The sequence below is a fragment of the Zootoca vivipara genome, chromosome 10, assembly GCF_963506605.1.
Source record: "Zootoca vivipara chromosome 10, rZooViv1.1, whole genome shotgun sequence".
Taxonomy (NCBI): domain Eukaryota; kingdom Metazoa; phylum Chordata; class Lepidosauria; order Squamata; family Lacertidae; genus Zootoca; species Zootoca vivipara.
Window position 1 is genome coordinate 2,180,719 of NC_083285.1, and position 27,143 is coordinate 2,207,861.

At 42.7% G+C, this 27,143-nt stretch overlaps 1 protein-coding gene across 5 annotated transcripts in view; it reads right to left on the bottom strand.

The window, feature by feature from the left end:
• The window catches only part of CDC123 (cell division cycle 123), a 40,749-nt gene extending 14,764 nt beyond the window's left edge, over nucleotides 1-25,985 (bottom strand). The window contains exons 1-10 of one of the 5 annotated variants that reach the window (XM_035128026.2): nucleotides 25,880-25,985; nucleotides 25,200-25,320; nucleotides 24,298-24,369; nucleotides 19,465-19,525; nucleotides 18,646-18,678; nucleotides 15,992-16,087; nucleotides 15,390-15,496; nucleotides 8,301-8,349; nucleotides 7,316-7,391; nucleotides 154-276 (exon numbers count right to left, since the gene is read on the bottom strand). In XM_035128026.2, coding sequence (XP_034983917.1) covers nucleotides 154-276; nucleotides 7,316-7,391; nucleotides 8,301-8,349; nucleotides 15,390-15,496; nucleotides 15,992-16,087; nucleotides 18,646-18,678; nucleotides 19,465-19,525; nucleotides 24,298-24,369; nucleotides 25,200-25,273 — 691 coding nt within the window. In that variant the 5' untranslated portion in view covers nucleotides 25,274-25,320; nucleotides 25,880-25,985. Of the gene's footprint in view, nucleotides 1-153; nucleotides 277-7,315; nucleotides 7,392-8,300; nucleotides 8,350-15,389; nucleotides 15,497-15,991; nucleotides 16,088-18,645; nucleotides 18,679-19,464; nucleotides 19,526-24,297; nucleotides 24,370-25,199; nucleotides 25,321-25,759; nucleotides 25,779-25,825 lie in introns of those variants that run through there. The other 4 variants (XM_035128025.2, XM_035128028.2, XM_060279485.1 and 1 more) reach the window with 4 other exon arrangements.
• Nucleotides 25,986-27,143: the final 1,158 nt, after the last annotated feature.

Here is a 27,143-nt window from a genome sequence, read left to right on the forward strand (position 1 = left end):
ACCCCACAGGTGTTCCTAGTTTTGTAAGACTGTAGCCCTAACAACTTTTAATCAAAAAACTTCCAGATAAGTCCCCAAAATCTATTTAAATAAAACTCTTTAGCTTCTAAAAAGCACCCGTTCCTTTCTATTGTTAGCTCTAAGAATACTTACAGTCTTCATCAAAAAACTTATACTGGATGTGTTTCTTGAAAAACTCTTGTATGAGTCTACAGATCTCTTCTTTTTGTTTTGAGATGTGCTCATAATATTGAGTGTAGTCTCGCTGAGATATACCTGTCAGGAGAATTACATCAGTCATCCATAGCTAATGTATTATTCAATTAGAAGGCAAACTTGTTGGTTGAATTAGATCAAGCTGTCTGAAATACGCTTGCTGTGATGTTTCTTTCACAGACAAAAAACAAGAGAATGCTCACTGCTTAGTCGTTCTCCTTGCTAACATCATCATTCAGAAAGGCTTCTGACAGAACTTTTGAAAACAAATTCCATGGGATGCAATTGACCATGTTAGCTGGATTGTTTTCTTAAATAATCTTTTTTTATGAAGCAATAAATTATGGCATTTGGGACTACTGCTAAAATAAAATAAAATATTGTATATTTTGTACTGTGACTTCCTCAGAGTTACTTGGATTCCAGCATGATTTCAAAACTATTTTACAAAAACATAAAATATTTTAATAAGATAGTGGTACCAAAGCAGAGGCAATTGTTATTTCAAGCCTAACAACAGCTGCATGGGCTTGGTTGGGATGAAGAGACACTAATGGGACCACGGACTTTCATAACCTAGCCCAACAAGCTAGCCACAGTACTGCCCTGGAAGGAGGGGCTAGCTGTCTGGCTCAGTTGTTTTCCCTTTACTTTCGCCAGTTGCCAGAAAAGGGGAACCTGTACTCCCCACGAACCAAACCTGTACTCCCCACGAACCAGAGTTGTTGTTGGACTGTGGCTCCTATAATTACTGACCCCTGTGTGAGCATTTTCACCCCTCCCATTCTGAAAATCTGGTGATATCTGCTGTTGGGAGGGAACAGTTAGGAATTGTTACTTTGTTGTTTTTCATTCCTGACTCTGCTCTCTGCTGTGTGCTGTGTGCAGTTTAATATCTTCTGTAGACAAGATGGCTAAGTGAGAGGCTGTAACACTCACAAAGCCAGATCTGTAAATATGCAGTAGTTAATAGAAATAAATGAGGAATGTTTTGAAACCTCTACAAATGCTTCTGCTGTTCACTGCTGATTTGGTGCTCATAAAGCCCAGTTATGAGTCCATGATTCCCGGGTGTATGCTGAAGGTGTTCCAGACGTCCTGCCCAGGCATAGGGGCCTAAGAAGACCTGGACAGATCCTGGCATTTACCCACATATGGTAGCAGGCGGATGGTTGCTGGTAGCAGACTGGTGGTTGCAGATGGCTATTGATGGTTGGATAATTGGATGTTTCTGATCCATTTCCATCTGATGCTGCACATCGGAGTTGAGCTGTGAGCTGAAGCTGTTTTTCAAGCTGCTGTTTGATTTACAGAAAGGTATGTTGCTGGCTGCCAGGAAGACAGCAGAGACGCTTTTCCAGTTTGCCTGTTAATTGTGCTGAGTGGGGAGAGAAGTTGCTGAGAGAGTCAAGAGTATTTGGGGTGCATGAAGGGAAGTGTCTTGCTGTTAACTAAACACAGGCATGGCTTCTGCACATTCTGGCCAGATGTCTCTATCTTTTCCTCTCCTTACACCAGAGACCTATCCTACATGGCAGGTCAAAATGAAAGCACTTTTACAAAGGGAAAAGCTTTACCATATTATAGAAGATGACCCCCCTAATGAGGATGATGATGGATGGCCAGCGTGGCATGAGGCAGACATGAGAGCCAGGGGGACAATTATTCTGAGTGTCCAGGACCAGTTGTTGGTCAATTTGGAGAACCAGCAGACTGCACGGGCTGTTTGGAATAAACTTCGAGATATGCATCTAAGACAAAATGCAGGATCCAGTGTGCTTTTCTTTAAAAAGCTGTGTAGGCTGGAATTGCAGAAAGATGGTGATTTGCCCAGCCATCTAGCCCAATTAAAACGTCTCAGACAGGATCTTGTCCAGCGAGACTTAAATATTTCAGAAGCTGTTTTTGCAATGCTTATCATAAACAGTTTGGATGAATCTTATGATGCTGTAGCTGCTCAATTGTCGTCTTTGCCCAATGACCGTCTAACAGAAGATTATGTGTCTAGCGTGCTCTTGAATGAGTGGGATCGCAGACAGACTGCTAGAGAAAGCAGGGACAAGGCTGTTGGAAATGCCTACAAGCCTTCAACAGGGGAAAGTGAAAGTGTTGCAAAAGCTCTTAAAATGCGCCGCTGTTTTTCTTGCGGAGAGGTCGGCCATTTTAAAAATCAGTGTAAAAACTCTTCAAAGAAGAAGGGCAACTTCAAAGGCAAAGGGGGAGGAGGCCGAAAACCCCAAGGGCCAGCTGCATCAAAGGCTTTGATTTCACGCAGTTCTAATCAACTCACACGTTCTGTTTTTGTTGTCGACTCAGGAGCCACAAGGCACGTGGCCAATGATAAAAATCTCTTTCTTCATCTTGAGAAACAGGGAGGAGCAATTCATCAAGCGGATGGAACGACTATTAAAAGTTTGGCTCAGGGAACGGTTTCTTTGCAGAGCCTTAATGCAACAGTTAAAAATGTTATGTATGCTCCTCATTTGCAGGATAATCTCTTGAGTGTTTCTCAGCTAGACGCTCAAGGATTTAAAGTGGTGTTTGCAAACTCTCGGTGTGAAATTCTTCGAGACAACAAACTCATTCTTTATGCTAAGTGTGTTGATGGTTTATATGTATTGCCTTTTGTTACAGGTACAGCTGCTGGAGCAACTAAAGAAACTGAAAAGGCGTGCTGTAATATATCAGTAGATAAGAATGAGAAATTGCATAACCATTGTATTCATGATTATCATCGTTTGTTTGGTCATTTGCATTTCCAGGCAGTAGGTAAAATGCAAAATATGGTTGAGGGCATGAAAGTTCAAAAGTGTCCTTATCATATGAAATGTGTCTCATGTGCAGAGAACAAAATTAAGCAAGCTCCCAAAGGTACAAAATCTGGGAGGGAGGTTAAGAAACCTTATGAGATTGTGCATGCAGACTTGGTTGGACCTCTAGCGCTCTCTAGAGGAAACTCATGTTATTTTTTGGTTCTGATAGATGCCTATTCTAGATATGTTTGGGTCTATATGTTACAAAAGAAGTCTGAAGCCTTCTCTAAGTTTCAAAAATTTTGTGCATGGCTCAGGAATGTTCACGATGAGCATGTACGTTGTCTTTTCACTGACAGGGGTGGAGAATTTTGTTCAGAACAGTTTGAAAACTTTACTGCAGAACAGGGCATAGAGCACATGACTGCCACGCCCAGATCTCCATGGCAGAATGGTTTATGTGAAAGAGTAAACCAGACCTTGCAACAAGGAATTAAAACTCTGTTGCATGATTCAGGCCTACCCAACCCCTTTTGGGCTGAAGCTCTATCGTGTTTCACCTATATTTACAACCGCAGATATCAATCAGCCATTGATTGCACCCCATACGAAATGCTGTTCAAAAGGAAACCGTTTGTAAAACATTTAAAAATTTTCGGTTCTGAAGTTTGGGTGCATACTCTGCAAGGTGACAAATTGAGCAAATCTGGTCAACATGGCATTTTTCTAGGTTATGAAAAAGGTTCTTATCGTGTGCTGATGACAGACACAAACACAATTAGGCTGACCAGAAGCATGGATTGTAATCCAAAATGGGACAAAGTTGGCATTTTTCAATGTCATCCCATTTCAGATGATGAGGTGGTGAAACCAATTAACAAAGAGGCAAAACCTGTAATTGATGCTGATGGTAGCACAGATTCTGACACTGATACAGATGATCAGAATGAAAAGACCTCTTTTAAGAAATCAGATGGGTCTGACACTGATCTAGAGGTAGAATCTTTGCCAGATACAGGTCACCATTCTCCCAAGGAGGAGGAACCAGACCCAGAGGATCCCAGAGTATTGCGTAGATCTGAGAGAACTACCAAGGGACAAGCACCTAAACGATTTTCTAAAGAATTTGCTAAAGCTGCTATTTCAGATATGGCTGCCACTAGCAATCCAAACTCAGTTTTTGAACCAACTAACTACAAAGAGGTTCAAAATTTACCTGAAAAAGATGCCGAACCTTGGCTTAATGCCATGAAAGCTGAATTGAATTCCCTAAAGCAAAATGACACGTGGGAATTGGTTCCAGTAGAACCAGGCATGAAACTTGTAGACAGCAGGTGGATTTACAAAACCAAGACTGATCAGACTGGTAAAGTGGTCAGATATAAAGCCAGATTAGTTGCACGTGGTTTTTCTCAAGTTCCTGATCAGGACTATCATGAGACATATTCACCGACAGTCAAATTTGAGACAGTTAGGCTGTTGATGAAAATTGCTGCAGAAGAGGGCATGACCATATCTCATCACGACGTAAATACTGCGTTTTTGTACGGAATTCTCAATGAGAGTATTTACATGTCACCGCCAGACGGAGTGCAGATAAAAAAGGGAATGGTGTGTAAATTAAAAAAATCCCTGTATGGTCTAAAACAAAGTGCTCGATGCTGGCACACTAAGCTGACAGAAGTGCTGTTTTCCTTAGGTTTCCAGCAAGGAAAGGCTGATTCTTGTGTTTTTGTTAAAGAATCTAACCAGCACAAATTGTACTGCATTTGTTTTGTGGATGATATTTTGTTTTTCTGGAAGGATGCAAATATTTACAAAACCACTCTTGCAAAACTGCAAAAGCATTTTGATATGAAAGACCTAGGGGAAGTCAGCAATTATCTCTCACTGGAAGTAGAGAGAAATAAGCAAGGTGATGTTTTGCTGCATCAATCACGTAAGATCAATGATGTGATTGAAAAATTAAATCTGACAGATGCCAATTCTGTAGACACCCCCATGGTCACAGGGTACCAACATGATACTAATGCTAATGTTTTTCCTGACACTACATTGTTCAGAAGTGTTTTGGGTAAACTTAGTTTTATAGCAAGGTGCACAAGACCAAACATTGCTGTTAGCGTAAATTTGCTCAGCAGATATGTAAATCAACCTACAGTGCAAGACTGGAAGGCACTGAAACGCATAGTTAGGTATTTAAAAGGCACTATGCATTACAGGTTGAAGCTTACTAGCCAAAAATCTGGAGGTCTTGAGATCTATGCCGATGCCAGTTTTGGTAGTGATACAACTGATGGCAAGAGCACCTCAGGTGTGTGTTATTTGTACAATCAGTGCCTATTTGATTGGTCTTGTAAGAAACAGGCAACAATAAGCATGAGTTCATGTGAAGCAGAACTCAACGCTTTAAATTTTTCCCTCATGAATGTAGAGTGGTTGTTGCAACTATGTGAGGATATGAGAGTAAAAATTTGTTGTCCAGTTCAAGTTTATCAGGACAACAAAGCCTGCATAGAACTAATCCATTCAGAAGGGTGCAAGCAAAGAACAAAACATTTGCTAATCAAATTGCACCGTGCCAGAGAATGCATTCAGAAAGGAGTTGTAAAAGTCTCATATATGCCAGGGAAAGAAATACCTGCTGATGCTTTGACTAAAGCTGTTAATAAGGAACAACTTGGTATATATGTAAAGAAATTGCTTTTGTGCTAGATTTTCATAATGGTCAGAATGAAAAGGGGGAGGTTGTGAGCATTTTCACCCCTCCCATTCTGAAAATCTGGTGATATCTGCTGTTGGGAGGGAACAGTTAGGAATTGTTACTTTGTTGTTTTTCATTCCTGACTCTGCTCTCTGCTGTGTGCTGTGTGCAGTTTAATATCTTCTGTAGACAAGATGGCTAAGTGAGAGGCTGTAACACTCACAAAGCCAGATCTGTAAATATGCAGTAGTTAATAGAAATAAATGAGGAATGTTTTGAAACCTCTACAAATGCTTCTGCTGTTCACTGCTGATTTGGTGCTCATAAAGCCCAGTTATGAGTCCATGATTCCCGGGTGTATGCTGAAGGTGTTCCAGACGTCCTGCCCAGGCATAGGGGCCTAAGAAGACCTGGACAGATCCTGGCATTTACCCACACCCTGCCCATGCTAGCAGGGGTCCATGGGAACTGGTGGTCCAACATTTGGATGTACACAATCTCTCTTTACTTGAGAAATATTGGGATGCTGCACTTGCTCTAAACCAGTCCAGGAAATCATTTAAATGAAATGAAGAGCTACACCTGTTGCAGAGAGAAAACATTCAGTTCTTTGCTGCAGCAACTGCATGAGTCACCTGGAAATCACTGTTATCTATCCTAGTCTAGACAGCCTGAACTGCAAAGCTGAACTACAGTGAGTCTACCAGAATGTCTCGAAGTGGACAGCTCAGTCAGTAGAGCAGGAGACTCTTAATCTCAGGGTCGTGGGTTCAAGTCCCACATTGGGTGAAAGATTCCTGCACGGTAGGGGGTCGACCAGATGGCGCTTGTGGTCCCTTCCAACTCTACAATTCTATGAACACTCTTGACAAGGTAGCACTCTGTCTTTTACTCACTAATAATAGACACGAAAACATACATAACTCATATTCATATGGCTCAGATAATGCAGGACTAAAACTGTCACCATCTTCTACTAGCATCATATAACCATATTTGATATTACGGGAAATGATGTACAGTGGTACCTTGGAAGTCGAACAGAATCCGTTCCGGAAGTCTGTTCGACTTCCAAAATGTTTGGAAACCAAGGCACGGCTTCCAATTGGCTGCAGGAAGCTCCTGCAGCCAACTGGAAGCCGTGGAAGCTGGGTTGGACGTTTGGGTTCCAAAGAACGTTCGCAAACCGGAACACTCACTTCTGGGTTTGTGGCATTTGGGAGCCAAAACATTAGATTCGCAAGGCGTTCATCAACCAAGGTACAACTGTATTGTTGATTTGTATCTTTGCTTGTTTCATTGTAATACTTTGTTGTGAACTACCTGTAATACAACGTCTATTGAAAAGCAGCACATGTATCAAGTGACTCACTATGATCAATTAGGAGCAGCAACAACCAACAAAATAGGAATCGTAGCCAGATCAAACCATATATTATTGCATATAAAAGGTATGACACCCATATCGCGTTATTGGCTGAGGGACCCGGCATACAGCTTCCAGGTCATGTGGCCAGCATGACAAAGACGCTTCTGGCGAACCAGAGCAGCGCACGGAAGCGCCATTTACCTTCCCGCCGGAACGGTACCTATTACGTGAGTCTTTAAAACAGCAGAGAAGAGCCATAACTCACCACCTCACCTATAAGCTTGTTTTCCTTCACAAAGCATCTGAATTCTGCCCCAGGAATCAATTCACACCATTTTCGGAGTACAAGCTATAGCAGAAAAACAAAATCATAAAAAAATCTTGATAACTATCAATTAGCAAAAAAGCACACTCTCAATGTCAGTAATTAAGAAATTTTAGTCACTGGAAGCAAGAAGACTGTCTTTGTATGCACAATTATCTCTGCAAACAAGCCAAGTAGTTGAAATGCTGCTCAAGTGAGAATTTTGTCACATTTCTTTGTATGTGAGAATCACTTAACTAATACTGTATGCAAATATTTCTTTGGCCTCCATTAAGAAGGTAAGGTTTGACTTGCAGGGACCAGCCAAAGGTCCATCTAATTCAACATTCAGTGGTCAATAACAGCCAGCCAGATAATGCTGGAAGTTCACAAACAAGGCCCAAAGGTGATACCCCAATTGCTCCCAGCAGCTGCTTTTCTGATGAATAGCAAGGCCAACATAAATGAGCATTTTTGCAAGAGGCGTTTTCTGTACTCCCTCCCTGCCCCCCTCTAGGAACAAACATCTGCAAAAAACAACCCACAAACCCTTTATAAATAGTTCAAACTCTGCCAAAGCAACAGGAGTCAATTACCTAAACAGAAAGAATTCATTTGAGGTAAACACCAAGAAATTTGCACCGTCCGTTAATCTAATTAAAAGAGCCCTAGGTACATTGCTTTCTTTTTAACTAAGAGGGAAATGCTAACATGGAGGTAAAGCTTTTGCTCATGTTTGCATAACTAAAACATGGTTTAGGGCTATGTGGATTAACTCTCTCAGCAGAGTTTAGTGTCATTTTTACTAAGTATTTCAGGCTTAGTATTACACTCAGTGCAGGAATCCTGGTCCAAAACAAACTCTGGTAAGTTTCAAAGCAACTATTAAGCTGTCTTATTAAACTCTGTGTGTAAGAACACACACAACAGTCTAGAAAAACAGTTTTCGCTTACCTCATATTGCAAATTAGGATCAGGAGAATCATCATTACAATGGATAAATCTGGAAAAGGAAAGCAGGTGCACTAATTTGCTTTGAGAATAAGAACCACAAACATTTGAGGCAATTTACAGAGCTAAATCCATCTTGCTTTTAGCAGCATTATTTATATGTTTGTTTGTTTGTTTGTTTATTATACATTCCTCACAGAGGAGCCCAGGGTTGCATCGGGTACTTCCAGCCAAAAAATACAGAGTGGAATCCCCCTGAAACACCTAAATGTTGTATTGAAGGGTATGGAGGAATTGTTACACGGAAGAAATAAACACTATTAATAACCACACACACAAACTGGAACATGCTCAATTTAATTATATGCAGCTTTACATATACTGGGAGAGTCTGTCAGTTCACAAGCCCAGAACACAAAAGAGATGATTACACTCTGCAATTCTGTTAAACAGCACACTGTGTGTGTTTAATCCAAACACACAGGAGTTGTGGCTTTTAACAAGAGAGCCTGTTTCAAGGCATAATTATATCAGGCAGGTGCTTGAAAAGCTGAGGAATCAAGACATCCAGTAGAAAGCTACATTAATTTTACTCAGTCAGTTCCTATAGATGCCCAGCCCTTGTTCCCAGACACTGCCCATTCATATTTCACAAGCAGCAGCATCCCTTTAGTATTTTATGCCAAGTTGGGCACTTCAGAAGTTTGAAATAACTTAGAACTGTTCAACAAAGAGCAGTCGCAGAACAGAAGCAGAGATGTGCTGACAAGGATACTGAAAATTCACACAGGAAAGAAATACAGATCACTGCGAGAGTCACCAAATACCCATCCATTAAACACAGGAACTTTTCAAACATCTCTATGTTCCAGAGGACTAGGAAGTTGTGCTTTTAAAGTAACTGAAGTGACTCCAGGTCAAGTTATCTTGAGCCAGTCTTTATATTGTTCCTTCTATCTTTTTGAACAATCCTATTTTCTATTTCTTGTGGGTTCTCTACTTTCTTAATAATTATTCTTGAGAAAGCTGGTAATCTACTTAGGTCTCAATTCTGTTCCTACATCTGGCAAGTAGCAATTATCTCAGTGGGAACATAGGAAGTTCTGTGACTGCCAACAATTATGCATTTTCTTTGTATCTTTATGGTAATTGTAAATACTTCATTAAATCTGGTCAACTCTTAAAATAAATTACATGAGAAAAAAATTAGGGCGGAATCCAACATTGTGTGATTATAGACTTCCATCCATGCACATTAGAAGCCTGTTCTGCAAACACATGGAAAGCTTGGGATGCAACCCTTAAATGCCAGTTCTAAGTATTAGTGAACAGCACAGACTGATGATATACACAGAATACTAGTTTAGTGCAGAACATGGATTGGGGTCTTGGGATAGCTACAAGCTATAGATGCCTCTGCTAACATGTAGAAAATAAAACAACTCCATCTCAAACTCTTTTTTTCATTGACAATACTATGTTTGAAAAATATCAGCATAATCATCACTTCTCTGTTCTGCAAATAGAATCATAGAATCTTAGAGTTGGAAGGGATCCTGAGGGCCTCCTAGTCCGCCCCCCCCCCCACCATGCAGGAACTTCAACTAAAGCAGGGGTCGGCAAGGCTTACCAGGCATGGGCTGGATCACATCCTCCACGGGCCAGGCTGACGCAGCGCGACACCGGAAATCGTGTCCGAGCATGCCCTGATGCCAGAAATCGCATCCTGCGCAGAAGCAATTCCCGGCGTCTTGGCATGCGCAGAAGCAATTTCCGGAGCCGCGGAAGAGAGTCCATGCGCTGCACTGCGCCGGTTTAGCGCAACACCCGGGGACTTGCCAAGTGGGAAGCTCGGTTTGGGGGCAGCTCATGGGCCAGTTAAGCGACCCTCATGGGCTGCTTCCGCCCCATGGGCCTTCAAACTTCAAGAAAGAAGATTCCACCTAAACATTAGGAAGAACTTCCTGACAGTAAGAGCTGTTCGGCAGTGGAATTTGCTACCAAGGAGTGTGGTGGAGTCTCCGTCTTTGGAGGTCTTTAAGCAGAGGCTTGACAGCCATATGTCAAGAATGCTTTGATGGTGTTTCCTGCTTGGCAGGGGGTTGGACTGGATGGCCCTTGTGGTCTCTTCCAACTCTATGATTCTATGATTCTAGGTTGCCGACCTCTGAACTAAAGCATCCAACACAGATTGTCAGCCAACCTCTGCTCCAAAACCTCCACTGAAGACATAAATAAATTTGGGGTCTCAAGTGGCTGGCCTCCCATCCAGACACCGGGTACCTGGCTGAGATCCGCACAGCATCATCAAGGTTGCTGCATTATATGCTTCCAGACACCCTGGGAATAGCAAAAAAAATGGTAACCCCCCCAAAAAAAATCCAAAGATGATGAAACTAAATTTGAATCACCCACCATAAGCTGTTCTCCAAGGAAAACAAAGTTTGTCAAATCTGCTGAAATCCTCAGAACATTAGGACAAACAATGTTCTGTTTCAGCTAAACATTGCCCCCTTTTGGATGTTTAGCAGATGTGCAGTCCATCCATACCCAGCTTTAGTATGTCTGCTGGGCACCCCAAAACCCCTCCAGGCAAAACAAGCTACAGAGAAACCTACTGGGAAATACTTTTTCTCTTCACAGTTGAATGCAAGTTCCCTCAGTTATCCAAGATGCTAATTCTCAGAACAGTTCTGGATTGTTTGAACCAATGTCTTTGTCAAAGCAAACTCTGAGCCTCTTAATACGAAAGTTTTGTTTGTTTGTTTGTTTGTTTATAAGTTACCTGGGAAACATTTAAAACGGTTTGAGGATGGTCAACCATCAGAACTTTTTTCTGAGCAGAGGATAGCCAGAGGTTGAAAACAATGTTAGTTTATCTCACTCAATTATGAATACAGTATTGAACAGGCTGCTCACCTCTCCCAAGTGAAACAAGACCCTCATCTAGTGAAGAGCAGGCTGTGGACCCTGAGAGAAACAAGGACTGGCGTGTCACACCTGAACCCCAAACCAGCATCTCAGACCAACTGCTTTAAGCTCTTGCATTCCCCTATGAATCCTTGCCTGTGGGATCAACAGAGGCCTAAATACAGGGCCTGGGAGCTGAAGGCCAAGCTCTTCACAAGCTCTTCTGGTGGAAAAGGAACGCATTGCCCAGCAAAGGCTGTTTACGCACACCATGTGGCCAGAAGTCAACAGTTCAGAGTTTGTGTGGGGATGAACACCTGCAGAAGCAGAGGTGATGCAAGGAGACAAATTATACAGAACGTGACAACCGGTAACATTAGCAGGGGGCCATGGATACGACCATGAAGGGCTCACAGAACGTATAGTGGTCCCTCGGGTTGCAGACGCTTCAGGTTACAGACTCCACTAACCCAGAAATAGTACCTCGGGTTAAGAACTTTGCTTCAGGATGAGAACAGAAATCGCCCGGTGGTGGCAGCAGGAGGCCCCTTTAGCTAAAGTGGTGCCTCAGGTTAAGAACAGTTTCAGGATAAGAACAGACCTCCAGAACGAATTAAGTTCTTAACCAGAGGTACCACTGTAGTAGCTTCACTTCCTCATGCGTCAGTTCTAGCACACACTCATTAGGTCTGCCTGTTCTATCAACGAAGCCTCACCCTGGGCCTGTCAAAAGGTCAGAAGGGCTGGCCATACCCTTCACCTGAAATGTCCAGACAGAGTGAGACATTGTTGTTTAGCAATGATGCCCTGTTGTTGCTGGAGCCTGGATGGCAAAGTTATTGTACCAAGACCTTGTGGAATGTGCACTTGCATTAGGATAAAGCCGAGCTGTATCCTTTCCCCTTTTGTGGTCTGGATTTCAGTTCCAGGTAGCATGGTCTGTATCCATATATGATCTATAAATGATGTAAAATGTCCATGTTTGTGTGTCTCCACTTTTCTCCGAAACTGCTTGACTGATTGCGTTGAAATTTGGACACAACATCACATGCGAATACGCGAGTGTTTGCATATACTTTGCGTAGACAGATGTCACACCTGTGGCAGCTAAAACTCTGTTTTTTGGAAACACAACTCAACACAGTGCCATCTATTGGGCATTGACGTAACAGACGCTATACTACTTGTATCAGACAGCGGAGGCTGCTGGGAGCGACTATCCGGCAGCTCCTTCTCTGAGGGCGGGGGTAACACAACATGCTGTAACCCCCACCACAGCGACTCCTGCTCCACGGGCGACGGCCGGATCCTGCCCCTTGGCCCACCGGGACCATGACATATGCAAGGGGGGGAGAGGGACCGCCAACGGAGAGTGGGCAGCTCCTGTTCCGAGGCCGACGCCCAAATCCCACCCCTTCGACCGCTGAGCCACGCCGGGAACATGAGCTATACGGGGGGAGGGAACAGCGATGGAGAGTACATGAGACCCATGGCTTTCGGGGACCCTCAATGGGTTGGGACTGGGTGGGGGGATTTACAAGAACGCCCTTGGGGGACTGTGAAACAGGGGCCAGGGGGGCCTTCTCTACTTTCACTACAAACCTCCTATATGTGTCTTATGTACAAATGAAACACATGGGATGGAGGGTGATGTCACGTGGCAGGAATATGACGTCATACGCCAGGGGCAACAGAGGGAGGGGTGTCGTTATGGCATGTGCCTGTCCTGGGAAACGGGGGCCCTGACGGAGCCACAGGAATGTGTGGCCGGGTACAGCTACTAACCTTTATAATTACCTGTGTCTGTGTATAGAAGAGAGGCATCTGGTCAGAGCATGGCTTCACTGTTTTGCACTGCACTTGGAGTTGGGCTTCTAAGTAAGTAAAGGCTCAACTGATACTCGCCACGGACACTTTAGCTGAGATTCCTGCATTGCAGGGGGTTGCACTAGATGATCCTTGGGGTCCCTTCCAACTTTACAATTCTATGGGTGGGATCATAGAATCATAGAGATGGAAGAGACCACAAGGGCCATCCAGTCCAACCCCCTGTCAAGCGGGAAACACCACCAAAGCATTCTTGACATATGCCTGTTAAGCGTCTGCTTAAAGACCTCCAAAGAAGGAGACTCCACCACACTCCTTGGTAGCAAATTCCACTGCCGAACAGCTGTGTATCTGTGTATCTAACAGACTCAGGAATATGTACCCTTAAGACCAGACAATATAGCTCAGTAACAATGGCAGAAGATTCTGTCTTCCCTTATTTCTAGTCCAATAATTCTCAGAAAATGCTAACTTCTTTTTTTTTTAAAGCCCTTGTCATTTATTATGCAGGGTAGGAGTATAACATAATCATCATACATTTTCCATTAGTATTATGTTTCTTTGGAACAGTTAAATTATAGAACTTTCTCCATGTCACTAAACAGAGACTAAGTGCTGCTTAAAAAGAGATAAATAAATAAATAAAATAAAATGAATCTATAAGCCAATTCAAATTAACAGGATATATAAATGTACCCAATTTCCACTTGTTCAGCATTTTCCTTCCGAACAACAGTAACATTTCTCATTTTCTCTTGCCAGGGGTGTTGAAGCTTAATCAATATCTTAATTAATGAAGAAAAGTCTTGTGGTTCAGCAGGGCTGTTAACTTAAGATCCTGACTAGGTATATTCATGCGAATTTGGAAATGTCATGAAAAAAGAAAATTAAATAAAAATCCCTATGAATTATTTAAATGGCTTATATTTTCATAACTGAAAGGGTAAAGTCTGCAGATTGCAGTAGAAATACTCATTCTTAAGTGCAGCAATCCCTCTATCATCCTACATTCTGTCTCTTAATAGTGCCCTTTATGGAGGACTATGATTGGCATGACCCTGACACAGAGAATAGCATTCAGGGCTGTGTACAAGGCTGCTGTTCCACTCCCATCGCCAACTTCTGCTTGTGCAGCATAACGTTTCCCTCCCCTCCCCATACCCTCAACTCCTCAACAACAACACACCTTCAAAACTGCTCCAGAGCAGATTTTGGGAGCAGGCAGAGATAATGGGAAGTCCTACAGAGCAAGTGCAACTTGGTTCATGCAGCACTGGATTCAACCTTCAGCTAAGAACTATGTGCAGCAGATTTCAGAAAAAAATCTAAAAGTCGAGAACTGTGCTGACTCCCCTAATCTGAAGGTCTGGAGCACTTACTGTGCAAGCCTTTTCTGGATAGGACAGAGGAATTTCTGTTCTACATTTGAGTAAATTCAGGCTGTTATTCTATCCACACTTACCTGAGAGCAAGTCCCACTGAATCTGATGGCACTCTTTAAGCTCCCACAGTCCAACATTCCATCCCATATGGACTTTTGCTTGCTCAGCCCTGGAGCACTCTCTTCTCTTATGAGCTCAATATCACATCCCAAGTTTTGATTCTTTGACATAAGGATGTTTTAATTTCAGCACATTTGCTGAGAGGTAGTTTAACTATTCATGTCCACATCTTGAAAGAGAGACACGTGTTTATCCTGTTTTTCAATCCTAATGAGCCCTGCGTGAACATTATGCCCAATCAAAATAAAAAAATTCCTTCAGTAGCACCTTAAAGACCAACTAAGTTTTTATTTTGGTATGAGCTTTCGTGTGCATGCACACTTCATCAGATACACTGAAACAGCTCCTACCAAAATAAAAACTTAGTTGGTCTTTAAGGTGCTACTGAAGGAATTTTTTTATTTTGTTTTGACTCAGACCAACACGGCTACCTACCTGTAACTAGAATTATGCCCAATATCCGCCTATATGGGAGGCAACACCCCAGACCTTCTCAAGTTGCATGGTTTGAATGCAAGTAGAACCCCATGAATAGTCGAGGACCCTGATAAATGCAGGGCTGTTTTGCATAAAGCCATAGCTAAAATAAACTGTATTTTAATGTGAACAAATGGCATGCTGGGGTACACTGTTCACTGACCAACTTATCCAAGCACATTGGCTAACTCTAGCATAGGGCTAGTGAATAATCTGACAAAGCATCTCTGCTCATGCACAAGAACAAATTGAACTATAATCTCAGCCAAAGATCCAAGATTTCAGAACTGGCAACAGTTGAGGTGGAGGTATCTGAAAACTCAGCAACACCACACCACACACTGAAACTCTACCTAATCATCTTTTTAAAACTTACGGTTGAGTGAAATCTCGAGTAATGAAGTCTGAACTCTTGAAAAGTAGGAAGATGTCACTGAGACATTTGCATTTCAGTGAACTATTCAGTGCTATCCAGTAAGCATCCTAAAAATTAAAAAACAAACTTTATTTTAAGCACATTGTAACCAAACCTTCCACAGTGGCATCAAAGCTAGTCTGGATAGAATACTGAATTCGGATGTGGGAAATCTGGATTCAGATCCTTCTTTGGCACTGAGGAATGCTAGCATGCCTTGGATAAGAGACCATTTTTTAGCCCAGAGTACTTCACTGCGTTTGTGAAGATTAAAACATGATCACTCCATGTGCTCCACCCTAAGCTTCTTCAGTAAAGGACAGGATTCAAATGCGATACATAAACATCAGCAGAAAATGCTGCATGAGAGACCATTTTATTACGTACTCTGGCCATCCTCCCTGTCCCAAGCTGCTCTTAAGCATTGCTATACTATCTCCACTAGCTCTTTTCAGTGCAATTATTTTTTTCACTTCCCAAATAGCTCAACGAAATAGTTATCCTTTCTTTTTTAAAAAAAAATCAATTAATCATCTGATTTAGGATTTAATTCATGTTCTCACCCTTGGAGCACTCCAGTTAAGCTTAGGAAAGACACTGCCTCCCAGTGAGCCAATTGCTTCTTCAACTTTAAGTGCAAACTCAGGGAATTCTGGTGCCTAGACGAACAACAACAAAATGAGACGCTTGTGAAAAACAAAATGTGTCCTGGGTCAAACAGATTTAGAGATGTTTGTGGGCTTTCTTGCATTTTTTATTTTCTTTCTCTTCATCAAATGGAATAAATTGTTTTGGGAATATGAAGATATTCATAGACGGTGATAAATGACTTACCATTGAAGTTGTCATGTTAAAGCCAGTATTTACAAATGTCATCCGCTGTTTAGTTTCAGAGCACAGGTTTGATAAACAATAAGATTTCAGAACTTTCCCCTTCCCTTCAGTTTTCATTGATCTAGATTCCCCCCAGCTCGTTGATTTTGAAATCATCTACAACCCAAACACTTCAGCATTTATTTATTATTATGCAGAATGTAGGAAGTAATAGGAATAACTGAATGCAGAATGCCCAGAATGGTCCCAGAATGCAGAATGTAGGAAGTAATAGTAATAATCGAAATCAAACTATTCATAGAACACAAAGAAAAAACACAAGAAATACAAGATAAACTAGAAGACTCCCAAATACCCTGGTTAGCACAACACCAACTACATGCCCTCTTAAACAATCCAGCAGTAAAATCAGCAGCAACCAGGCCCTGACAACCTTTGAAACCCTCCTCCTAATGACAAAGGGACACGGCAAAGGGGTGGTATTTGCAATATATAAAATACTACTCCAAAATCCCACAAGCCCCCTAGACACAATCAAAAGACAATGAGAAGAAGACATAGGCTACGAGATTAACCCCACTCAAAGGACCATAATGTGGTCCGAACCCCCCTTTAAATCCATATCAGCAAAAAGGAAAGAACTCACTCTGAAGCTCACAGGTGGTACCTAACACCAAGAAAACTAGCGCTAATACGCCCAGGAACCTCACCAAATTGCTGGAGAGGGTGCACCTCAACAGGCACATATTTCCACATGTGGTGGGAGTGCCCAAAAATCCAACTATTCTGGAAAACAACCATAAGAGAAATATGTAAAATAACCAAGCAAATAATAGAAATAACCCCAGAATTGGCCTTGCTAAACATCTTCCAAGACAATAATACCCACCAGCATCACAAAGAACTCATAAGCCACTTACTCTCGGCAACCAGAAACACCATAACCAGACACTGGAGAGACCTGTCAGAAGAAAACATGGACCAATGGTACCAAATAGTATGGGGAACAGCCTTACTAGAAAAATTAACCAATAAGCTGAAACTGACACGGGGACAAATAGAAGAAGACAGCTTCACCCCGATATGGCTCCCCTTTATCACATACACAGCCCAACAAGACAATGACAAAAATCCACCAACAGCATATGAATCAATATGGTTAACCTGACCCAAAACACTCATCCACCCCACTCACACACGAAACAAAGACCACCACAGCCAACCACAATGGAACAACCATATCCTAGGCCAACCCCAACATCTCTCACCACCAAAGGAACACAAGTGAACAGCAGAGAACCTACACAAGTGACACTGACAAAAAACCCCACACATATTAAGCAAAATAGAAACATAGTCACCCAACCCCACCCAACCCCCATCTACCTCTTTTCCCCTTTTCTTCCCAGTGTCTCAACAAATGGAACTGATTTGTAAAAATGTTATGAGAGACATTGCACATATCTTTGTAAACCAAGAAAACCTTTAATAATACTAAAAAAGAAAATACTGCTTGCATTACAGTTCATAGCTAAAGCAAAATAAGTGTGTGTGGGGGGGTAGGGAGTTGAACTGGAAAAGACACAAGATTGTGACTAGAATAAATTCATGGAGGTAAAGACTATCAATGGCTGCTAGTTTGGTTCTACCTACACAGTCAGAGGAAGCAATGCTTCTGAATCCTAGTTGCTGGAAACTACAGGAGGGGAGAGTTGCTCTTGTGCTCGGATCCTGCCTGCAGGTTTCCCACAGTCATCTGGTTGGCACCTGTGAGAACAGGATGCTGGACTAGCTGGGCCACTGGCCTGATCCAGCAGGCTCTTCTTAAGTTCTTATTTGGTCTGATTGTTAATGCAGAACTTGACCCCAAGTAGTTATTTTTCAAAAATATACTTTCAACCACTGTATGTAAGCAAAGTTATCATTATGCTTTAAATACAATGCTATTTAATTTGATTAATAAGGTTGTACACCCTTTATTTTTACAGTTTTGTTTAGTTTTAAATGGACTACCATGCAAGCCATTGCCTTTTCTGGGAACAAGTAGAGTTTAGTTCCAATTTCTAACCTAATGAAAAGAGTTCTGCTGCAACTCTGGTGAGATAAAAGTTAGTTCTAATGGCAAATACAATTAACCCTTCAGTATACATATTTTCCCAGCAGCTCAACTGTATCTGATTAGACAATGCCTGAATTAGTACAATACGCAGATTCATATCCCGCCTTTTTTCAGCAACAAAACCCAAGGCTGTGGTTTCCAAGTCATCATTCATCCAGGCACTAATCAGCACCAGAACTGCTTAAATTCAGGAAGGTGGTGGCCTCAAATGTCTTCGGACCATTCGCTGGGACAAAAAAAAATCAAAGAAAAAAAGGGCCTTACCGTAAGTGTTGTAGTATTCTCATCATCAGACCACTGAAGAAAGAAAAGAGTTTGAAATAAACAAATACAGAAATCTGGGCATGTTTTTGTATTATGTCCATTCAGATCATCGATGGGCAGAAGGGACCTTGGAGTCATTCAGTCTCACCTCCCTGTTCACTGCATTATGAGGGGGAATCAACCTCATCAAAGCTATCTATTTGGAAGATTCCTTTTCTCTTGCTGCTGCAGGCCTCACCGCTGTGAACTTTGGTGACAATGAATGAATGAATGAATGATAAGGACAACTAGTGGAGTGTGCCTGAGCAGCTCATAGCATAGTCTCTGAAAAATATGTTTGCAGCTATCCCAAAGCCATAGTAGCAAACTCCTAGGGGTTGAGGGGTCATTGCCCCCCCTAAAATATTTGAGCCCCCCCCCCAGTTGATGGGACTTGTCATTCAAATGGTGTCCATGCACCACATCATGTGATGGATTATGCAGGGCAGGGCTTACTTGCCCACCACCCCAATATTTTATTCAAGTTGGCACCCCTACGTAAAACTATCCTACAGTGGATGGGAAAGACAGGTTTCCGCATAAAGATAGAAATAAGAATTTCATTTGCACTGCACAGCAAGTAAAAGCACAAAAAAGGGACTGGGTGTGTAGTGGGTGGGGAAGCAGGCTAGAGAATAAGATATTATTTGTTTTCCAATTCAATAGCCAACTTTTAAAATGTACAAGGGGAAACTTTGGCTTATAAGCTGGTAACGGTACCTGTGGGTGACACAGAGATATCAGTATACAGGGCTTGAGAATATCACAGTTTGTACAAACCTGTATTTCCTCTGCCTCTTCCCCATCATCATCATCTTGGGAACATGTTGGCGGATCTTCCCTAGAATAGAAGCAGGAAAACTGAAACCTATTAATTTCAAGTCACAAGGACACAGAACTTGAAATAGCCTAACAAGTTGATAAGGTTTTACTTCTGTAGAATGCACTAGCTTAAGGTGACTGGAGCTTTAGAAATGTATAATGCACAGGTATCAAACACAAGGCCCAGGGGCCAAATCCGGCCCGCCAGACCTTGTCATGTGGCCCGCCGAGCGCCCCAGCCAGCAGGACCCAGCAGTGGGACCTTGCTGCTGAAGCGCCACGCCAACAAAGCGGCGACAAACAGCTGGGGCCGGGGAAATGCTTTTTGCCCCTGGGTCCCTTCGCGCTCTTTTCTAGCACTGAATCAAGGCGGTGACCCCCCTTCCCTTTCTTTCTTCCGCTCTCTCGTTCTTATTCTTTCTTTCCCTCTCCTTCCTTCCTTCTTTATCTCTGTCTTCTCTCCCTCTTTCTTTTTCTTTCCTTCTTTATTCCTTCTTTCCTACTCTTCTTTCTCTCACCTCTTTCCTTCCTCTCTCCCTCCTGCTCCCTCTTTTCTTTCTTTCTTTCTTCCTTACTTCCTTCCTTCCTTCCGTCCTTCCCAACTTTCTTCCTCTCCCTCATTCTTATTCTTTCTTTCCCTCTACTTCCTTCCTTCTTTCTCCCTTTCCGTCTTCTCTCCCTCTTTCTTTTTCTTTCCTTCTTTATTCTCTTCCTTATTTCCTACTCTTCTTTCTCTCCCCTCTTTCCTTCCTTCCTTTATCTTTGGTTCGTATATGTGAAAACATGCTACTGAGGAAGAGCGGAGGACAAGTACAAGTAGATTCAGAGCTGATGAAGCGGCTGGGCCAAAGCCGAAAGGACGCTCAGTTGCGGATATGCCTGGAAGCGAAAGGAAAGTCCGATGCTGTAAAGAAAAATATTGCATAGGAACCTGGAATGTAAGAACCATGAATGGAGGTAAGCTGGATGTGGTCAAAAATGAGATGACAAGAATAAATATCGACATCCTGGGCATCAGTGAACTAAAATGGAAGGGAATGGGCGAATTCAGTTCGGGTGACTATCATATCTACTACTGTGGGCAAGAATTCTGTAGTAGAAATGGAGTGGCCCTCATAGTCAACAAAAGAGTGGCAAAAGCTGTAATGGGATGCAATCTCAAAAATGACAGAATGATCTCGATACGAATCCAAGGCAGACCTTTTAACATCACAGTAATCCAAGTTTATGCACCAACTACCGGAGCTGAAGAAAGTGTAATTGACCAATTCTATGAAGACCTACAACACCTTCTAGAAATGACACCAAAGAAGGATGTTCTTCTCATTACAGGGGATTGGAATGCTAAAGTAGGGAATCAAGAGATAAAAGGAACAACTGGCAAGTTTGGCCTTGGAGTTCAAAATGAAGCAGGGCAAAGGCTAATAGAGTTCTGTCAAGAGAACAAGCTGGTCATCACAAACACTCTCTTCCAACAACACAAGAGACGACTCTACACATGGATATCACCAAATGGGCAGCATCGAAATCAGATTGATTATATTCTCTGCAGCCAAAGATGGAGAAGCTCTATACAATCAGCAAAAACAAGACCTGGAGCTGACTGTAACTCAGATCATCAGCTTCTTATAGCAAAATTCCAGCTTAAACTGAAGAAAGTAGGAAAAACCACTGGGCCAGTAAGATACAATCTGAATCAAATCCCTTATGAATACACAGTGGAAGTGAGGAACAGGTTTAAGGATTTAGATTTGGTGGACAGAGTGCCTGAAGAACTATGGATGGAGGCTCGTAACATTATACAGGAGGCAGCAACGAAAACCATCCCAAGGAAAAGGAAATGCAAGAAAGCAAAATGGCTGTCCAACGAGGCCTTACAAATAGCGGAGGAGAGGAGGCAAGCAAAATGCAAGGGAGATAGGGAAAGATACAGGAAACTGAATGCAGATTTCCAAAAAACAGCAAGGAGAGACAAGAGGGTCTTCTTAAATGAGCAATGCAAAGAAATAGAGGAAAACAATAGAATGGGGAAAACCAGAGATCTGTTCAAGAAAATTGGAGATATGAAAGGAACATTTCGTACAAAGATTACCATAATCAAGGACAAAAGTGGTAAGGACCTAACAGAAGCAGAAGACATCAAGAAGAGGTGGCAAGAATACACAGAGGAATTATACCAGAAAGACATGGAGGTTTCGTACACCCCAGGTAGTGTGGTTGCTGACCTTGAGCCAGACATCTTGGAGAGTGAAGTCAAATGGGCCTTAGAAAGCACTGCTAATAACAAGGCCAGTGGAAGTGATGATATTCCAGCTGAACTATTTAAAATTTTAAAAGATGATGCTGTTAAGGTGCTACACCCAATATGCCAGCAAGTTTGGAAAACTCAGCAATGGCCAGAGGATTGGAGAAGATCAGTCTACATCCCAATTCCAAAGAAGGGCAGTGCCAAAGAATGCTCCAACTACCGCACAATTGCGCTCATTTCACACGCTAGCAAGGTTATGCTTAAAATTCTACAAGGCAGGCTTAGGCAGTATGTGGACCGAGAACTCCCAGAAGTGCAAGCTGGATTTCGAAAGGGCAGAGGAACCAGAGACCAAATAGCAAACATGCGCTGGATTATGGAGAAAGCTAGAGAGTTCCAGAAAAACGTCTACTTCTGCTTCATTGACTATGCAAAAGCCTTTGACTGTGTCGACCACAGCAAACTATGGCAAGTTCTTAAAGAAATGGGAGTGCCTGATCACCTCATCTGTCTCCTGAGAAATCTCTATGTGGGACAAGAAGCTACAGTTAGAACTGGATATGGAACAACTGAGTGGTTCAAAATTGGGAAAGGAGTACGACAAGGTTGTATATTGTCTCCCTGCTTATTTAACTTATATGCAGAATTCATCATGCGAAAGGCTGGACTAGATGAATCCCAAGCCGGAATTAAGATTGCCGGAAGAAATATCAACAACCTCAGATATGCAGATGACACAACCTTGATGGCAGAAAGCGAGGAGGAATTAAAGAACCTTTTAATGAGGGTGAAAGAGGAGAGCGCAAAATATGGTCTGAAGCTCAACATCAAAAAAACCAAGATCATGGCCACTGGTCCCATCACCTCCTGGCAAATAGAAGGGGAAGAAATGGAGGCAGTGAGAGATTTTACCTTCTTGGGCTCCTTGATCACTGCAGATGGTGACAGCAGTCACGAAATTAAAAGACGCCTGCTTCTTGGGAGAAAAGCAATGACAAACCTAGACAGCATCTTAAAAAGCAGAGACATCACCTTGCCGACAAAGGTCCGTATAGTTAAAGCTATGGCTTTCCCAGTAGTGATGTATGGAAGTGAGAGCTGGACCATAAAGAAGGCTGATCGCCGAAGAATTGATGCTTTTGAATTATGGTGCTGGAGGAGACTCTTGAGAGTCCCATGGACTGCAAGAAGATCAAACCTATCCATTCTTAAGGAAATCAGCCCTGAGTGCTCCCTGGAAGGACAGATCGTGAAGCTGAGGCTCCAATACTTTGGCCACCTCATGAGAAGAGAAGTCTCCCTGGAAAAGACCCTGATGTTGGGAAAGATTGAGGGCACTAGGAGAAGGGGACGTCAGAGGACAAGGTGGTTGGACAGTGTTCTCGAAGCTACGAACATGAGTTTGACCAAACTGCAGGAGGCAGTGCAAGACAGGAGTGCCTGGCGTGCTATGGTCCATGGGGTCACAAAGAGTCGGACACGACTAAACGACTAAACAACAACAACATGTGAAAAACGTCAATTTGCTGCATTGCTTGTATGGATAGAAAGGGTTGCAAATCAGGAACACTATATAAGAGAACGAAGACACTTTTTAGATAACCACTACCATCACCCTTAAAAGTTGTCCCATAATGCATTCACTCCTTTGACTTGTAATGCCTTTTCAGATTTAGATAGGATACTTTCATTCACAGACCTTGCAGGCAACAAAAAAGGTCAAGCATCCCTCAGACCCAATACACACACCAGTAACTTTTTAAAACTTTGGTCTCAATAAACGTATTGAGGTCACATCTATGGTTTCTAATTGCATGCTGTAGACACACTTGCAGCCAGAGCTAAAGACTACTTTGAGAGCCATTATTCTACCTTTGTTTTTACACTAGATTAAACATATGACTCCCCTGCTCAGCGCCTGAAGGCCCCAGTCCTGCCACTCACCACCTGGCCTTGGCGGGGCCTGAGGCCTATAAGAACTGCTGCTGCTACCAGCCAGGAGGACTCCCCTGCTCAGCGCCTGAAGGCCCCAGTCCTGCCACTCACCACCTGGCCCAGGGCGGGGCCTGATGGGCTTTATAAAGGACTGTTGCCGCCGCTGCTGCTGGGCAGAGAGGGCTCCATTTTGTTTTGTTTTGTTTAAATTCCTGTTATTTTTTACCTATGTTATTTAAACTGTATTAAGGATGTATTCTTAGTTTTAGATACTGATTTATGTCGAAATTGTTTTCTATTCGGTTGTGTATTTTTTGATGTGGTTTATGTATTGTTTGTGACTTTTGTAATTGTGCTATTGCTGTATTGTTGTGATATTCGACTGGAAGCCGCCCAGAGTGGCTGGGGAGACTCAGCCAGATGGGCGGGGTACAAATAAAAAATTATTATTATTATTATTATTATTATTTACTCTGACTTTAAAGCCATGCCCACCACACAAGACAGGAGAGAGAAAAATAACTGCGGACATTTCTTTGGAGTGTTAGTGAAAGGCCAGAGCAATAATTTATATTTATCTTTAAAATACTGTACAAATAATCTCTTACCTTCCTGAAACCACCAAGGTTCCGTCATCCAGCAAATAATCTTTTACATTCTGAGGCAGTGGCAGTATGATACTGAATTGATTAAAAAAACCTAATTTAGGACAACATGAAAAACTGAAGACATAAAACATACCAGTTATCTATGTTCCATATAGATGTTGTCACTAAAGTGATTTAATAATATTAACCATATTATCTTAATACACACACTTTTTTAAAAGAAAGAAAATCTCTTTTTCATCCAACAATAAAAAAATAAAAGTGAGAGAAGTGAGGGAGGGGGAAATGTACAAAGATTTTATTAAAGAAGCAAAACTCATATAAACTCATTACAATAGTATTTTGTCTTTAAACTTGAAGAACACTGTCTCAAATATTTTGGTTTTTATGTCACTAGTTCCCAGTCCCATGAGCCACTGAACTTGGTAACTCCTAACAGGCTGACAATACAGCCATTTGCTATTTGTGGTCAAGGAGATTCACCAATATATTTGTTGTCCCAGTGAACAGCTTTTACTTTCTGCAATACATTTGTATGGACAAACAACGTGATATGGGAGATCACAAGCTGAGGCCAGCAATTTCCACAGTCACTAATGAGTGGCAGTCCACCCACCCCCTTTCAAATCTGCACTGTGAATTTGGAATGAGAAAATATTCATAGGAAATGCATTAACAGAAAACAAAACCCTAATTAACAGGTCTTTATTTGTGTGGGAGCCTTGAGGTGGGGCCATCACTTCTACCTATGTGGAGGCTGACATTAAGAAATGCATATTGTTTTTCTAAGTACTGGTCACAGATATCATTTGAATGACTAGACAGAGGATGGAGAAGTTGAATACCTCTTCTTCATTCCTAGGCATTCAAGAAAGCCCTTGCCTCAAAGGATTCTCGCTCACCTGCGGATGGTCTGACTCTTGAAATGAGGGTACCAGAATGAAAACTGACAGTTCAGCACTTGCTCCTTCTTCATCCCTTTGCCTGGACGCTCCTTTGTTGAGTGCAAGGCTGGTTTGAGATCTAAAAGAAAGGAAAGAAGGTACCATAATTCCCAAAGCTACAGCAAAGCACCCTCACAAAGCCAAGAAATCATCCTCTCGCCATCTGCACCTCCCCCCCCCATTTAAAAAGGTTAATCACCATTTTCATAATGAGAGCTATTGAAAGCATTATGTATTTTATTCTGCTTGGTGGCCAGATGCCAGTGATAAAACACAGTCCTGCCCTCAGGCCTACAGTCTAAAAGGCATAACACGAAATGAAAACTATCTGGAAGGAGAAATGAAATTTGAGAAACTAATTCTTAATTAGTTCATAATTCTTCCAGTGAACAGATGGAACAGAACTATTACGAGGAGAGAAGCAGCTAGCACTAGACCACTAAAAGCAACGGAAACTGACCCCCACGTTCAGTGGCAAATAAATACTACCCAAAGCCCACTTCGTCAGACGCACTTACGTCATTAGCATGTTAAAATATTTACAAACAAGTTAAACACGAAGCATGAAGTCAATACTAATTTACTGGTAATTTCTACCGTTACTATCGTTTTGCATCCTTTCTGGCAGCCGAACCCACCTGCCGCCCGGGCTTTATCCCCTTTCGCCTCCTCCAGAGCCTCGCTCCATCTTCCTGACCTCCGTACAGGCTGACAAGCCAATCAACAGGTGGGGCGGGACTCCAAACCTTACTCCGATTGGGCCACTACCATACAAGCGTGTCGGTGGCTCAATGAAAGGCAGCTTGGCTGGCAACGCCCGCCCGCTTGCCTTCAGCCTAGGCAAGAGAGGGAACCAATCGTCACAAAGCTGGTCAATAAAGGCGACTCTGGTTGGCTAGCTGTTTGGCAAATATGATCGCTGATCCAATGAATGTCAGGTATTGGAAGTGGCCGGGGGAGGAGGAAACTGCGTTCCCTGGTTACTAGGTAACAGAGATCTACAGAGTATAGATTTGCAATAGTTCTTGCTTTCATTATACACCCCGCTTCTCCTCTTACCAGGTTGGAAGGAAAGAGCTGCATTTAGAAAGCAGTAGAGAAATTAAGAATTTAAGCAACCCCTGATGGCTCAGTTGGTAGAGCATGAGACTCTTAATCTCAGGGTTGTGGGTTTGAGCCCCATGTTGGGCAAAAGATTCCTGCATTGCAGGGGGTTGGACTAGATGATCCTCGTGGTCCCTTCCAACTGTATGATTCTCTGTCCCCAAACCGCACCCGCGTGGGACACGAAGTGTGGGCAGACCTAGCCCACCCATGAGGCAAGGCGGGCAGCTGCAAGAGCCACGGGGGCAGCAGACCTGGCCTCCGAGGAACACGACGCCGGCTGCCGCTGCTGCAGGGCCACAACTCCTTGGAGACTGGCTCCTCCTCCTCCTCCTCCGAAGAGCCTCCCCAATACTGCCTCCGTGGCGGAACAATACTGCCCCTTGGGGAACAGGAGCCACTGCTGGTCTCTTCCCACCAAGGGAGCAAATGTCAGGGGCTTCTCTCTGGGGTCTCTAGGGCTCCGCACCTGCCTGGTGGGATTCAGAGTGGACCTCTGTCAACCATTGAGTAAGGTTATAATATAATAATAAAAAATTATTACTTCTACCCAGCCACTCTGGGCAGCTCCTAACAGAATATTAAAAACATGAGAAAACATAAAGGTAAAGGTAAAGGGACCCCTGACCATTAGGTCCAGTCGTGACCGACTCTGGGGTTGCGGCGCTCATCTCGCATTATTGGCCGAGGGAGCCGGCGTTTGTCCGAAGACAGCTTCCAGGTCATGTGGCCAGCATGACAAAGCTGCTTCTGGCGAACCAGAGCAGCACATGGAAACGCCGTTTACCTTCCCGCTGT